The sequence below is a fragment of the Camelus bactrianus genome, chromosome 4, assembly GCF_048773025.1.
Source record: "Camelus bactrianus isolate YW-2024 breed Bactrian camel chromosome 4, ASM4877302v1, whole genome shotgun sequence".
Taxonomy (NCBI): domain Eukaryota; kingdom Metazoa; phylum Chordata; class Mammalia; order Artiodactyla; family Camelidae; genus Camelus; species Camelus bactrianus.
The window spans coordinates 72,317,730-72,334,634 of NC_133542.1; the positions used below are offsets into that span (position 1 = coordinate 72,317,730).

A 16,905-nucleotide genomic window follows, 5' to 3' on the forward strand; every position below is an offset into this window, starting at 1 on the left:
CTGACAGAAGAGGAAGAAGAAGAAGAAAAAGAAACTCAGTAAAATAGAAAATAAAAATAGAAAAGAGAAGTTCCATAAAGACAAATTTTGGTTCTTGGAAAATGCTAATAAAAAGATGATTTTCGAAAACAGATTCCGCCCCCAACCAAAGAAAAAAGTATACATAAACCATATCAGGAATAAATAATGGGGACACAACACATTCCTTTCAATCACTTAGAGAACATTTATAAAAATTGACCTTGTACTAGGCCATAAAATAAGCCTCAACAAACATAAAAAAAAATTAAGGTGAGAGGATATTATGGGCAATAAATTTGAAAACTTAGGAGGAAAGTGATATATTTCTAGAAAAACACAACACACCAGGACCAACCAAAGCAGCAGACAATAAAAGAATTGAATCAGTAGTTAGAAACTCTCTCACAATAATGTATTACAAAACACTTAAAGAATGGTTAATTTATCTCACATATACTTCAGATAATAGAAAAAAGAGCAACGCTCCAAAACTGATAATAAGTAAAGCAAACTACAACAGCCAAGAAAGGAAAATTACAGATCAGTTTCAGTGAGTGTAAGTGTAAAATCTAAAGTAAAATGTTAACAAAATAAATTCAGCTATATATACATAAAATACATAATACACTTGTTATATTAGTCCCAGGAATGCTAATTTGGTTCAATATATGAAAATTTCATAATATAATCTATCCATGAATGAATTAAAGGAAGCAGAAAAAAAGTATTTGACGATATTCAATAATATCAAGTCAAGCTTAAAAAAAACCTCTTGGCAAAATAGGAAAAGAAGGGAAATCCCTTAACCTGATAAAGGGTATATTATAATCATGTTTAATGGGGAAACATTTGAAGCACTCTCTTTCTAATCTAGAGCGAGATAAAGAAGTCTACAATAAGTGCTTCTGCCAGCATAATGGAGGTCATGATCAGCAGACGAAGATAAGAAAAAAAATAAAAGGCATAAAGATTGAACAAGAGAAATTAAGACTGCCATTATATGCTCGTGTTATGACTCTCTCTACAAAAAGCCCCAAAACAGAAATAAAAAGACAGTTAAGCAAGGCATCTAGCTCTAAAATTAATACATAAAAGTCATGTGTTCTATACTCCATACGAATTAAGTTAAAAACACAATACCAAATGAAAAACAGTTAAGTCACAAGAAAAGAAGTAGAAGTATGATTTTGCTTATGTAAGGGTGAAAAAGATGCAAAATTATAAAATGAACTCTGGCGATATATACACCTGCAGTAAAGCTGTTAAAGAAGCAAGGAGGTGGGGAACACCAAATTAAGGACAAAGATTACCTCTAGAGTGAAGAGCAGAAGGAGGAAGTTAGAGAGGAAGACTTCAAAGGCAACAATTAGATTTTCTTTCTTTTTTTGGCAAGGGAGAGGGTAATTAGGTTCATCTATCTATTTCTTGCTTTGGGTGGAGGTACCAAGGATTGAACCCGGGACCTCGAGCATGCTAGGCATGCACTCTACCACTGAGCTATACCCTCCCCTGCAGATTTTATTTCTTAAGAAAGGTTATAGATTAGCAGCTGTTCCTTCTATTATTCTTTACACTGTACATATGCAACATACATAATCCTTTTTTAAAGAAAAGGCTCTGAAAGTTAAAATAACTTTTATTAACAATAGTTGGATGCTTTAACTTTTTTCTCCCCCTTTTGGTTGGTTATATTTCCAGATACGTCCAATGAGTCGGGATGGCTAGCTTTTATACAAAGAAAGGGCCGTAAAGTAATACTTTTTAAAAAAGTCTTTCAATAAACAAAAATCACTCCAATGTTACATTTGAGGTAATAAAATATGTGATAAAGAACACATACATTTGTGCCAGATATGTTTCTGGGGCATATATACTGATTTAAATCCATTTAACCCTCCAAAAAATTTTTAATAAACTTTGGGTCAATCTATTTTAATTGAATAGCATATTAAATACTTTGAGGAGTTAATATTTTATGGGAACTTATGACACATTTAGGGTAATTTTACCAGCAAATTAATATATCTTTTGGTAAAGTAAATATCCCTATTCAAAATCAAATACAGATATTGAGAATGTATATTTTAATATAATATTAGATGCTTTTAGAGGAAGGCATACTAATAGATACCTAGGTTTTAAACAAGGAATTTGTCAGAATTTGGCAAATGACTAAATAACTAATTCACACTAGTTTCCAACTAATTCATCTCCAACTAATCTGGCAAAAGTGAAAGAAATCTAGGAAAATGCAGTGTTTTCCCCTCACATAAAGCATGAGGCTGTGAATGCCAACAGAGCCCTGGGCAGTAATGAATGAATACTGTTACTTTACAGCCTAATTTTGTTTACACTATATTGATGACTTTTATAAAAAGAAAATTTAGCTCCTAGGGAAAAGCACATAGGGAACCACAAAAAGACACAGTACAAGCTTTTACTGTATTACAGTATTCCTGACTGCCAACACAAGAGCATTTTGAAAAAAGCTTTTGAGAGGACTTAACAAATGCAAGCCTTCAACCTGTAATCAACCTGAAGGAATCCGTTAAAAGTCAGGCCAGTAGCATGAATCTTTATCTTTTCAAGGGAAGCTCTGTAAGCAGAGAGGCTCTTCCAGAGGGCGCTGGCTGGTCTGCTCCAGCTTTTAAGAGGTTAACATTTTCTTTGAAAAGCCATTAAGAGAAAGAACCAAAGATTCCGGAAACCACCCTCTGTGAAATGTTCACAGCTAAGTCTCCATGTTATCATCCTGGTAACTAAACAAATCAATAAACTGCTCAAATCATAATACTGAAGATTCCCCAAATTTTAGCTTCTCCCCACCACCCTTGACACAAAATGAAAATGGTCCCAACTTGAGTGGCCTTTTGTGGTTGCATCAGAAAGGAGAACTTGGGGATCAGCAGTTTGGGAGGATCCGTGACGAACATTAAAAGGGGAAATGAAAGAAAAACTCTCACTTTCCACCTTACCTTTTCGACATCTGCTTTTGTAACATTTATGTCAGCATCCATTTTCTCAAAGTACTGCTGGGCTCGGTCAGCCTCTCTGCAATCCCGCTCAAATCGTCTTTTACTCTAAAAGCAGAGGAAAACAGTGGTAGGGCAAGTACTTTTTTTTTTTAAATTGAAGTATAGTCAGTTACAATGTGTGAATTTCTGGTGTACAGCACAATGTCCCAGTCATGCATATACATACATATATTCATTTTCATATTTTTCCATTAAAGGTTACTACAAGATACTGAATATAATTCCCTGTGCTATACAGAAGAATTTTGGGTTTTTTTAATCTATTTTTATATATAGTGGCCAACATTTGCAAATCTTAAACTCTCAAGTTTATCCCTTCCCACTCCCTTTCCCCCAGTAACCATAAGACTGTTTACTATGTCTTCGAATCTGTTTTTATTTTATAGATGACTTCATTAGTGTCCTTTTTGTTCCTTTTTTTAGATTCCACATGAGTGGTATATTTTCTCTCTCTGGCTTACTTCATTTAGCATGACGATCTCTAGGTTCATCCTTTTTGCCACAAATGGCATTATTTTATTCTTTTTAATGGCTGAGTAGTATTCCATTGTATAAATTTACCACAACTTCTTTATCCAGTCATCTGTTGATGGACATTTAGGTTGCTTCCATGTCTTGGCTATTGTATATAGTGTTGTTATGAACACTGGGGTGCATGTAGCTTTTCAAATTAGAATTTCCTCCAGATATATAGGGCAAGTAATTTTCAGTGGAACTCTGAGATTCCTATGAGAAGATACAATTTTTTCTACATCCCCCCAAAAGCACTCTTATATGAACTGAGTTGCTACATGTCATCATTTCAGGAAGTCATTTCAAAATCTGCGTTTCTTTTCATCAAAACTGTCTAATCTTTGTTCTTTCCATATGATTTTTAGAAAAACATACTACTGGAGCTCTTTTTGGCTCAATATTTTACTTTCAATAATAATTTATGGAAACAGGATAAATTCAAATTATAAAAAATCTCTAAAGACATTAATGTCTCTGTTTTCTATTTACTAGTTGATTCAAGCTTAAGTTAAATTCAAATTAGAAAATCTATAAAGACATTTCTTTTTCCTTTTTTTCTCTCTTTATTTAATGGAGGTACTGGGGATTGAACCCACGACCTCATGCATGCTCAGCATGCGCTCTACCACTGAGCTATACCCTCCCCTCTATAAAGACATTTCTTGAGCTGTTTATTTTTCACTTACTGATTCAAGTTGCTTCCAACAAGTCTCTATTTGCTGCTGGGCCTTCCGTCCATCATGAAAGTGCTGGAGGGGGAACACACCTGTGATTAATACCCACTCGTTCTCATATTAACACTTGAGAAAAAAAAATTCATCCAGTTAAATGATATTTAAATATTGAATATCTAGTGTGTGCAATCCAAAGAAATTTAAGAGTTAAAAATAGTGAGTTCCCTCTCAAACCTTAGCTAAAAGAATATTGAATTCTAAGACTTATATACACTACTTGCAAAAATGACAGGACTGTTTAAGACAGCAATCACTTAGAGCTTTACTTTTACTTTTAATTGCTTTGAGATGCAATTCATATACCATACGATTCACCCACTTAAATTGTACAGTTCAGTGATTTTTAATATAGTCACAGAATATGCAACCATCACACGATCAATTTTAGAACCTTTTTATTGTCCCCCAAGGAAATGCTGTACCTTTTAGCTGTCAACCCCCTCCATCTTTCCATCCCTCTCAGCCTTAGGCAGCCACCACCCTACTTTCTGTTTGTATAAATTTGCCTATTCTGAATGTTTCATATGAATGGACTCATACAATATGAAGTCTTTTGTGACTGGCACAATGCCTTCATTATTCTGTAATGTTTATTTAGTACAATGTTTTCAAGGTTCATCCACGTTATCACAAGTATTGGTACTTTATTCCTTTTTATTGCTGCATGCTATTCCATTGTATGGATGCACCCCATTTTGTTTCTCCATTCACCAGTTGATGGACATTTGGTTGCTCCCAGTTTGGGGCAATTATGAATAATGCTACTGCAAACATTTGTGTAAAAGTTTCATGTGGATGGATGTTTCCATTATTTAGATTTTTCTAAACATGATAAATTTACCTCCCTGCCATCTACAAAGGCCCTGGGGCAGGTAAGTGCTTGGTGTTGACCAGCAAGGATACCAGAGGGCTAGGACAAAGTAAACCTCAAGAATATTTGAAGGGAAAAAGAAGAATATTAGGAAAGCAGGTCAAGGAAGAAAGGGGCAGACTGTGTAGGGGCTCGTAGGCTTTTTCTCTGCATGAGCCAGGAAGCCAAGGAGGACTCCAAGTACAGAAGTGCTAGGTTGTGAAGGGAGGTTCCAGGTGGGAGTCTGTCTCCAACCCTAGGGTTGATGGGGACTTGGATCACGGAGTAGCGGTGAAGGTGGTGAGAGACAGATTCTGGGTGTCCTTTGATCAGCAAAACCACCAGGATTTGACGGTGAATCAAATTTGCTGGGCCGAGATATCAGAGTGATTCCAACGTTTGGAATCATGAATGGAACCTGCCTAGATCTCATGAATGGAACCCCATGACCCCCGGTTTTGTAAAATTTGCCCTGGAGAGGTTGTGGCATCTCAGAGGGCAGGAATTTACATCTGTAGCTTCTCTTCGCTAGGATGCTATGGGCTGGCTGGGTCCTTTGACCAAAGACCACAGCTCGGGCCAGGAGCGCCCCCGCAGCTAACATCTGAAGTTCCTACAAGGCTCCCCTGCCTCTTAGACCCAGGCTCCCAGCAGCTCCTCACCGTGCTTAGCCCCGGGGTACCGCACCATCCCTTATGGCTTTCCTGAACCCTCTCCACAAGTGGTAAATGCTCCTTTTAATAAACGACCTTCCTTCAATTACTAGGCTTGAATGTGCTGTCTGTTTTCTGGCCGACAAGGTGGGCACTGGTGGTCAGGGTGAGCTGTGGGGAAGCCAAGGTAAAAGAGAAACGAAGAGGTCTCCTCGGTACAGCCTCGGAGCCTTCCACCTCACATGGTCAGAATCCGGGGCTTAGCTGAGTCACAAAAGGCAACTCACTACTGGGGGCCCAGGGAGGAGGAGACAAAATCAGATTTTTCTTTTTAAAGAACAGTGCTCCTTTATAAGGAGATGTCTTTTTGTCTCTCTTCTGAGGTCACGTTTCACTGATTTAAGCGCCTCTTTACAGCAAGGTTTATCCATCCAGCAATTTCTTTCTTGGTCTCTGTGAACCCAGAGGGGCCCCACGGGGCTTCATTTTCCAAGTATCATAATAGACACAGGGATAGGACAGAAAAGAGACAGGGTCGAAGGGAGGAATACACAAGCCAGAAATGATCAGGCTTCGGGAGAAGTAAGAGGAGCTGAGAGCAGAGTTGGGGGACTTTGGAGGAAGTACAGCGTGCAGGCAGGTTTTCTGAAAGTCACATATATCACTTTAAGGAAGCACGGAGGGAGGAAGGAGGCGGGTCTGGGGGACGGAGGGGGTGGGTGGAGAGAGGGCAGACAGATGGCTTGGGAGGAGGGCCCTGAGAGTCCCTCGTCCACTTCCCAAACTGTACAGGGGAAGCAGGTCTGCTGTGTTTCACAGTTTGCTGAAAAGATAGCCCGATTCCCCGCAAATCTTGCTTTGAGAGACAAAGACATACAAGAAGAAAAAGAAAACCTCGGTGCCCAGTTCGGAGCTGTGCTCTAAGTGTCTGCGGCATCTCGACCGCAACTCTGAAACGAACGTTTTCACAAAACGAAAGCTCCTTCCCTCACAGCCAGGGCCATGCTGATGCAGAGGAAACCCACACAGAGACCAGCACAGGTGACAGACGCTGGGTCGGCTTCACCGCCTAAGGAATCTTCTCTGAAGACGACAATCTTCCCAAGAAGGGCATGTTTTGCAAGCACTGGGGATCTTTTTGGTGGAAAACCTACAGAGTAAATTCTCTTGCCACGTCTTCATTCAAATGTTTAATAATAAATATGAATTTATTTTTCAAGCGTGGTTTGGACCTTGACTTCCCTGGTGAGGTTTTTCCCATGAAGGACTCCTGGGAAGATCACAACACCTTCCCTACCCGCCCCCCACCATGATTGCCCCAAAACAATCACCTGAGAACCACACTTCTGATTGTGACATTTCATGTGGCTTAAGAAAAAGAAAAAAATCCAGGTGCTGTTGATTTTCCTTCTAGTCTGTCTTTAGTCTTAGTGTGTGTTCCTCCAAAATTGATTTGCCTCCAACACAAAATCAACTTTGAGCCGCCTGATCCCTCAGGAAACTCATGGAAGGAACAAAAGCCCTCCTTTCGGTTCTGAGCATCCCACGACCCAAATAGCAGCCGTCCTTTGTAACCAGCTCTAGCCTCCCTCCTTTAATCGGAAAAGCTATTTTAACAGTTACAAAGTTAAAGAAACCAACCAGCTTGCCTGATGGGTTTGGTGTTTCTTAACAAACAATGGCAAAACATTTCTTCACTGGACAGTGAGCAAGTGTGTATCTAAAAAGTGTGCCTCCGAGCTCTAAATAAAGAGGAATTGTTCTCAAGAAAAAGATAATAAGCACTTCTTTTGGAGCCACATAGTGAAGTCATCACAGCTCTTTTCTCCTATCAGAGGAGAGACAGGAAATGCCATCTCTAGAGACCCAGAAAAATGCTCCCTGCTTTCTCCTGTAATATGATGCTTTAGTTTCTCTTCAAACACAATAAAAGACTTTTTTACATGCATGATGGTATCTGGGGTGACAGCTAAACTTACTTTCATTTCAACTTTTCAGTTCAACCTTAAAAATATACAGGTAAAATCTATACAAATAGAATCAGCCTTCAAAAATTTTTTAGAAATTTCCCAGGGACCAGGGGTAGCTGAGATAAAAGTCACAGGGGACCTAAAGTAGGCAAACATTAACTTAAAGCAAAATGACAATGACAAAGCTTCCAAGAAGATTTTACTGCACTGCAAGAAATCATTCTTAGGCTGAATAGACAAACAGAATGTTTATTATTCACGCTCTACAATTAGGTACAACAGCTGCTCATTTTACTATATATATAATAGATCATTAATTTTTAAGCTACATTAAAAAAAAAGCAAAAGATGGCATCGATGTGAGAGCAGTCACTTCAAAAAAAAAGCAGGAAAAAAAATAAATAAATACTCAACCAAGGACAGTCAGTCATCTGGAATTTTAAGTAAGTCAGATTCCACAGATGAAAACAAAGGAACACAAAAACTTGAACAGGCCAAGAAAAAGAAGGAGCTTCCAGAAAATATTAGAATTCCTTCAAAACCTAAACAGTAGCAGCTTCTAAGCCTAACTTGGGATTAAGTAACGTAATGATACATCTCCGTGTGCAGATATTTACGTGGACCATGAAGGAAAACCGAAGCACCTTCAGACCTGCTCACTGAAGTCCCAAACCATAAACCCAGCAATGTTCATGCCAGGAGTCATATTCTGCTTTTATTCAGTAAGGCCTGTTTCCCCAAATTCATTTATAGTTAAAAAAAAACAAAAACAAAAAAAACCTTCTCAATGAACTTGTTTAGAGTTCCTAAAATGCCCACCTCCCAATGTCATGCTCAGTTGCTTAACTCCCCCACAACACCGACCATCCGGGCACTGGGCGCCCCCTCCCCAGCCCAGGTTCAGGTCCAGCAGCTCAGGCGAGTTTCCTTCACCCCCTCTCCTGGCTGCACCCTTCCCCACAGGTCTGCTTATTCTCATGCTGGCTTTTACCACCCAGAACCCTCCACAGCCACACTTTTTACCTAGACTCCAACAGTCTTTCAGTTGTTTTTCAAAATAATCCCTTTCACATTCCTTAAAATTCTAATTCCTCTGAAGACACCCGATTAACTCAGGGTGAAAGGACCTTAAAACAATCAATATTAAGCAGCAAGTGACTTGTGTCCTTCACTTGAACTCTTCCAAAGGTATGAAACTGTTTTTCCAAATCAAAATAAGGAAACTCATCCTTAATAAGGATTTTAGATAGAATGCCAGGTTGATGGTGAAACTTAACGGACGGTAATCTTCCCTGAGCTGAAAGGTCCTAAAGTCTAACTTAGCCATTCATTCAACACATGTTAATTGCACACCCACATGTGCAGGGTGCTGCTTTATTTGTGAATAAGACAAAGCCCCTTTCTTTGTGAATCTTAGCAGACACAGCAGTAAGAGAAAGAGGCTAAGGGACCAGAGAGGGATGGGTGTGGGTCCAGGGGATATTTAGATAGGGCGGTCTGGGATGATGTTTGCGGACAGACTTGAATCAAGAGTAGGAGTGAACTTGCAAAGTTTGCAAAGTTCTCGGAAACATCCCTCCAGGAGCGGGAACAGCTTATGATGCTTTGAAGTGAGAAAGGGCTTGGTGTGTCCAAGGAACAGCTAGATGCCAGTGCAATCAGACTGAGATGAAGGATAAAGCAGGAGAAGGCAAGGGCTAGACCATGGATGGCCTCCCAAGCCACATGAGCTTAATTGAAAGCTACTGAAACTTTTAAGAAGGGAAGTGACATGGTCTGATTTGCATGATCACGTTTGCGCTGGCTGCTACGTGGAGTGTATACTGAAACGGGGGCAGGAGCGGCAGAGACCAGGGAGGAGGCTGCTACACCTGCCTCAAGGAGAGCTGGTGATGGAGACGGAGATTGGGAGCTGGACCACTGACCATGAGGCAAGCCTGGAAGGAGAGATGGATTAAAAATAAAAGGCTTAGGACAGTCCTCCAGATGAGAGATGAGAGGGGACTGAACTAGGGGGGATCATGGAGGGAGTGGATAGAAGTGTTTGGATTCAGAACATTTACTGAAGGTAGATCCGACAGGAATTGAAGTTAGACAGGAGGTGAGGTGTAAGGAAAAGGAAGTCTGGGGCGCCCCACGTTTTCATCCAGAACAACTAGGTTAAAAAGGAGTGCCATTTACTGACGGGGGGAGTCGCAGATTGGAAGGGGGCATGATTAAGGAGTTTAGGGAATCCAAAGTCTGCTTTTGGACAGGTTGACAGGGCCACTGCCCTGCACAGCTCTGGGGTATCTGTCACACTACTGCTGGGCTGCTGGGCTGCTGGGCTTCTGCTGCCAACGGTGCGTGGGGTGATGCTGCATCAGGCCAACAGGAGACGGATATAGGAGAGCCAGGTGAGGCCCAGAACATGAGTCAAAGAATTTTTACAATTTTTGGAAGAAAAACGTCTCATTCCAGCTTCAAGGGAGAAAAACAAAACCCAAAGTCGCATCTCAAATCCATGAAATCAAGGACAGAATTTAAGTATCTTGATAACTAAGTCTGTTATCCCATAAGTGATAAAATAAAATTTCTTTGGTTCACCAGACCAATGGTTTTGCAGGGGACAGAACCACAGTGGTGACAGAATCCTGACTAATGGAATGCCACTATCACATGTTCTTTCAAAAGAAAGAGGACATAACAAAACAAAACATACCTTCTAAACATACGTTAAACCAGGGGTTGTCAGTGAGTGTTGTATACGCGTGACTCATGCAAAAGACCAACAACTTTTGCAGGGTTTCCCGCTTTTTGATTTATTTAAATAAATGCAGTAACACCAGTAAGGAAGAACAGCTCTTGAAACCCACTGCTCCTTTTCCAGATCATGAAATCTAAAATCTGCCTGGCTTTTCTGTGTTTTCTTTCTACACATTCTGGCTTTATAACAGAGCATCCACAGTTGAATCTCAATAGGCCTGAATAAATCAAAAACAGATTTGTAATGAGCTTGATCATATACATAAGCTCCTGTTACTTTTTGCTTTCCTTCATGCTAAGTTTGATCTATTTGCTGTCATCCCTTGTAAAAACACATTCTAGACATATTAGAGTCGGTCTGTGCTACAGAATTGCCTTATAGGAAATTAAGTCCCTTCATAAATTTCATAAATAGGACCTATTCAATACCTAAATTTAAGAAGAATGTATAGCTTTTAAGCATCAAGTTTTAAACATTTCTGAAACACTGGGAAATTTTTTTATTATGGTCCATTCTTAATAATGTGGGGTCTTGCAAGCATTATCTGAGGTTTATGAAAATTTTAGTGAGTCACTGAAGGTACTGTATAATTATTTCCTCTAGAACTCTTCAGATAACCATTGCCAAAAAGTGATTCTGCTCCCGGCCAAGATTTTGTAATGAACCATTCTTTCCACCTGCCGGGAGAAATACACTTGGAGGTTCCAGTAAATGTTGGCTGGAACCTCCTGATTCCCCCTCTGGAGCCACAAATCTCCATAAATCCCTCATATGCAGTTAGAGGTAATCACTGTGGATAACCCCAGGCAGGCTCAAAGGTTGGAACCGAACCCCTGTCTCTAAAATTCTTTAATAACTTGATTAAGTGTGTAAAAATTGCTAATCAGAGCATATTTACAACAGCTCTGCCAGAGAAATCTACCTGATAGCAACTCTGAATTACCCACGTCTCAGATATGCCGATTCACATCCAAGCTGGTCTCTTCAGTGACTTGGGAATCTCATCTATAGATGGTCTTCTCTTAAAGACCATCAGTCTTACAAATGGCCAAATCTTAATCAAGAACCACGAATCTGGTATGCATTGACCTCATATGCTCACTCCTGGGAATTCAGCTTGGAGAAATCATTCTTACCCCACACACAAAGAAAACAGCTATGAAAGTAAAGAATTCACTACAGTATTGTTTATATATCTAACTAACTAACTAACTAGCTAACCAGAAACTGCCCATAGCCTGTTGATCAAATAATAAATGAATTATAATAGTATTAAAATAATACACAGCCACTAAAATTCTAATTATTAAAACTATATATTTTCATGTAGACACATTAAAGTGTTTATTATATTAAATGGGCAATAAAGAAAAATATAAATTATATCTACAGTAGGACTAATACTCTTAAATATTATATAATCCATATAGAGAGAGAGACATCAATATCTCTCTATTTAAGTATCTATATATCTATAAATGACATCCAGATGAAACTTGGAAAAATGAGGATTTTGATTTCTAAGGACCGTGAGGTTTGTTCTCTGATTCAGCATTTTAGAAACATTCTTTTAAAAGTTTGGCAATTAATAAATGAATCGCAGCACCCTCCTCCCAAAAAAACAGGGAGAGTAAATAAAAGAAATAGAAGCTCTTATTGCATGTGGTCAGCTTAAAGAGGTGATGAAATGTTACTAACTATAAATTTGTAAAAATCCAGGAAAATCAGGCAAGTATAAAATTTCCAGATTTTATACATTAAAAAAATCATGGTGCCTTAGAAAGATCTGTCGATTTTCCAGTTATTTCTACTCATTATCATTGAACACCAGTAAATCCCGGATATTGTCACAGAATCAGACTCATTAATAATCTATGTTTGAGAATAAAGGACTGAGTATAGAGGAGTGGACATAGCTCAGTGGTAGAGCGTGTGCTTAGTTTAGCATGCACGAGATCCTGGGTTCAATCCCCAGTACCTCCATTTAAAAAATAAAAATAAAGACTGAATACAAAGTGAAGGAACAGTCATTGTATGCTTTGACTTATACTCACCCCAAAGACTGGCCACTGATTCCATTGTCTCTAAAGAGAAGGTGAGTATCTTGCCAAAAATACACTTGCCTTAAGCGAAGCCCATTAGGGAAAGAAGTTAAGAGCCCCCCTCATCGCAGGCTTCCAGGAGTGTTCGTGTTTGCTCACGAGAACTGCTGCTGGCTCGAACATCAGGCAGGAAGGAACCTCGATGGCTGTGCTCTCGCAAATGGCAAGTCAAAGCTCTCTTTTAAAGAATTTACTTTTTAAAAAATCAACATATTTTCATCCAAATGAGCAAACACATTTTTGTGTGTCAGGACAAACACTGGTATTCATAATCTGATGTGAATGAGCTGAGCTGTAATTTGAGAAATTGCCTATGTGGAAATGACTGCATAGAAATCATCTTTTCTTCTAAAAACATGAGCAGCAACTACTAGCCTATTTCACAGCTGGAGATTTTAAGACGCTAAGATCAAACAGCTGGCTCACGATCACGATGTGGCCCCAAAGGCAAGGAGAATGTCTGTCTCTCCCACTCCTTTAATGTCTTCTACTTCCTTTTGAATCCATTCGAAAAGGGAAGGAAACCTCGTTTTTTGCATAGTGAGCTATTTTTCACCATGCATTCTTCTTAGCAATTCATCTATACAAACATAACAAAATCAACTCCTACTATTAGTGTTCTGAACGTGGAACTACTCTCTACATGCAGTAACGAGATTCAGCAGTAATTCTATAAATTCTAAACCGTCCTTTCGGACAGAGGGATTTGCCACTGTATCAAGTGGCCCAAAAGGTATTAGACTGGCAGTTAAGAAGGACACTTAAGCAAGACATTATTTCGTGTCAGCCATGAGAAACAGTAGCTCAACCTAAAATTTTTCAGACAGCTTGCTTTCTATGCCATCTGCCAATTCAACCTTTTCAGAAAGGTCATTTAAAAAAAAATGGGGGGGGGGGGTAATTAGGTGTATGTATTTATTTATTTTGATGGAGGTACTGGGGATGAAACCCAGGACCTCACGCATGCTGGGCAAGCTCTCTACCACTAAGCTATGCCTTCTCCCCTAGAAAGATCATTTTTAAATGCCCAGTATGGGACTGTTATGACATGTGGTCACAAGGAGGCCTGTGTGTGCTCCCGTTTTCTGTAATAAGCCCTGATCAAAAAGCTCTGGAATACAAATGAGATTCTGCATTGAGAAGCAGAAGGACGTGGCAGGAGGTACGGGATGAGCAGTGCCTACATATCAGCCCACCGAGCGTGGTGCCAGGTGGTTGGTACCTGCCCTCTGGAAGGTGGTTGATTATTATCAGCCCTCAGTTACATATTCAGAACGGGGAGCTCAGAGAGTCTGCACAGCCTGCCTAAGGTTTCACAGCCGGTGGGGATGCCAGAGTCCCAAACCGGTTTGTTGATTGTGTCCTGTCCTCTCCTCCCCGACAGCCTCGCCGGGCACTGCGACTCTGCCGACTACTGATGGGGACTCTCCTCTGTAAGGAAGATCTGAAGCTCACTGTCAGCCCTTCAGGGTTGCCCAGTGAAGTGGCAACTGGACGTGATCTCAGAAGAGCTGGATTTGGGTTCTAGCTGTGATGTGCCCCTTGTGCTGACCACGAACATCACCAGAAAGTGGAAATGATCACGTGCCACTGCAGTTTCAAGAGTCATCCTCATGAAAATTAGATCACTTACTAAGAAAAGTCAGGGTAGCCAAGAGTGAAAGGTCTCAAGGAGAAATACTGCTTGGTATGAGACAATCTCAGGGAGCCCCTTCCTACCGCTCACTGCTGATGGAGACCGTCACGCTAGCCAGTCCAGCCAGCATCCTTGGGTGTAAGTTCAAGGAAACAACCCACTGGGAGCAAAAAGCATGAGTGTGCACACGCATCGCCCTGCGAGGCAGGCTGCCTGGATGCACAATGTGAGTCAGGTAATGTGTAAGATAATGCACCCCACATCCCCAAGGGATACTGTGAGGATAAAACGGAAAGTGCAACAGAAGTCAGTTATTATAACCTATCAAAATGAGCACTTGAGGCCAAACAATTAAATACTCAATATGATCAGAATAACTTTTACAAATTACAGCACATCAACACAACGCCACATTACATAATGGTTACTATTCACTACGTAACAAAAAAAAATGAAAACGTTCATGAGGCATTATATTAAAACACCACAAATCGGCATGTACACACTGATATTCTTTCCAGAATTTTAAAAGGTTTCACAATTTCCTCAATTTTCATCTTAATATAATTACAAAATGTTTTGAGAGAGCATGTGGTTTGCTTCTCCTCTCAAGAGAACATTTGACTCAGAGATGTGTAACCTGTGATTCTGCTTAAAATAAAAGGAACACTGTGGATTGCAAGTTATTATTCAATGTGTACCTGCACCACCTATAATTTACTCATTAAATTACTATAATTTTTAATTAAAAAAGGAAAAGAATTCAAAATACAGATATGATAGACTATAAAAGAAAGGCATATGATTAAGAGTAAGTAAATAAACCAAAAGGACCCAATCATAACACAGCAAAGAAATACAAGGATCCCCAACTAGGAAAACAAAGTCTGGCTGAAAACAAAGCTCTGTCTAAGACTGCTGCTTCTACTTCTCAATTCTTTCTTTCAATCCAAGAGTATTTATTGAGAGCCTGCTTTGTGCCACATTAGGCACTGTTTCAGGTGCTCAGGACACAAAAGATGACAAGAAAATTCTGAGCCTTGTGGAGCTTACAGTGTAGGGTGAAAAAAAACAAACAAGTAAATACACAAAATGTTAAATGCTGGTAAGTACTAAAGAAAAAATAAATAAAGCAGGGGAAGGTGGCAGAAATGGGTGGGAATGGTGTGGGGGTTGGATTTTATAACTTGTAATAAGGTGGACAAGGAGATCTCCATGAGAAGGTGAGATTCCTCAGAAAGAAGTCAGGAAGTAAGCACTGCAGATATCTGGGGGGAAAGCTTCCCAAGGCAAGAAAAGCCAGTGCAAAGGCCCTGAGGCAGAATCACACAGGGCAGGGATGAGAAGCAGCAAGGAAAACATGTGAGTGGAGGGGAGGAATTCAAAGAAGTAGGAGGAGGCCAGATTCTGTGGGCTTCACATCTCAGGATTCAGTCCAGAAATAGAATTAATATTTCCCACTAAGGTAAATGCACTGAGTTTTGTTTAGGTTAGGATGTTGGCTAAAATGTTAAACTGGATGAGTGGAAGAAGGTCAGTCAAGAGATACAAGGCACCGACCCCGGTAACAAATAAGAAAAAGGTATAAACTTTGCAAGGTCAAGGGAAATTCAGGAACCAGAGAAACAGTCCAACATCATGTTCAAATTTATTATGTTGACTTTATGATAATATTAGGTATTTTGTTTCATTCCAAACTTTAGTATCCTGTTCCACTGCTTCCTCTCCATCGTATAAAAGAAAAGCTCTCCTTTAGTGAATAGACTATAGCGGCTGCCATCCAACTGGGGCTCTGGTGCAGGGTTTCTCAGCCCTGGCACCGTGGATATTTTGGCCCAGGTAATTCTTTATTTCAGAGGCTGTCCTGTGTATTATAGGATGCTTAAAGCATCTCTGGGTTCTATGCACTAGATTCCAGTAGCAACCTCACCCCCCACCCCAGCTATAATGCCCCAAATAACCAAAAATGTCTCCAGACATGGAAAAATGTTGCCGGGGTGTGAGGTAAAAGCGTGCCTGCTGGAGGATCACTGCTCTAATGTGAATAGATAAAAACATCATCTCAGTTTATTAACTTTTTTTTTTTTAACCCAATGGGTTGATCCTAAGGCATACATCTCTTCCTAACTTCTAAACATACCCAAAGCCATGCGCTCCGTATTTATGGTTTAGAAAGAACGTAACTCCTCAGATGCCGCAAACACCTTCCTGCCTCGGGGCCTTTGCATGGCTGCTCCCTCTATTGAATGCTTGTCCCAGGCAACTCCTACTTGTCCCTCAAGTCCTGTGAAAGCCTCAACTGTTAAGCCCCCCGGGAAGTTTTTCCCTAACCCAGAGCATGGGCACATTAGGTATTCCCATTATGCTCTCACAGTACTGGTACTGAGACTGTCACAACGATCACAATTGCAATTAAAACAATTATTTTGGCCACTATTATGTTTTGTCTCCTCCATTTCAGCAGGAACCTTATTGGGGGGTGAGGAGTACAGCTCAGTGGTAAAGCGCATGCTTGGCATGCACGAGGTCCTGGGCTCGATCCCCAGTGCCTCTGTTAAGGGAGGAAGAAAAGAAAAAAGAAAAAAAGAACCCTATCGATCTTGGCTCATTTGTCTCCAGAGCACCAAAAGAATCACCAAGGACTC

The 16,905-nt window shown here is 40.1% G+C and overlaps 1 protein-coding gene across 11 annotated transcripts in view; it reads right to left on the reverse strand.

The window, feature by feature from the left end:
• FNBP1 (formin binding protein 1) overlaps positions 1-16,905 on the reverse strand; it is a 122,359-nt gene that overhangs the window by 49,897 nt on the left and 55,557 nt on the right. For all 11 annotated transcript variants that reach the window (XM_045506847.2, XM_045506849.2, XM_045506845.2 and 8 more), the window contains exons 5-6: positions 4,256-4,318; positions 2,997-3,101 (exon numbers count right to left, since the gene is read on the reverse strand). In XM_045506847.2, the coding sequence (XP_045362803.2) occupies positions 2,997-3,101; positions 4,256-4,318 (168 nt within the window). The remainder of the gene's footprint in view (positions 1-2,996; positions 3,102-4,255; positions 4,319-16,905) is intronic.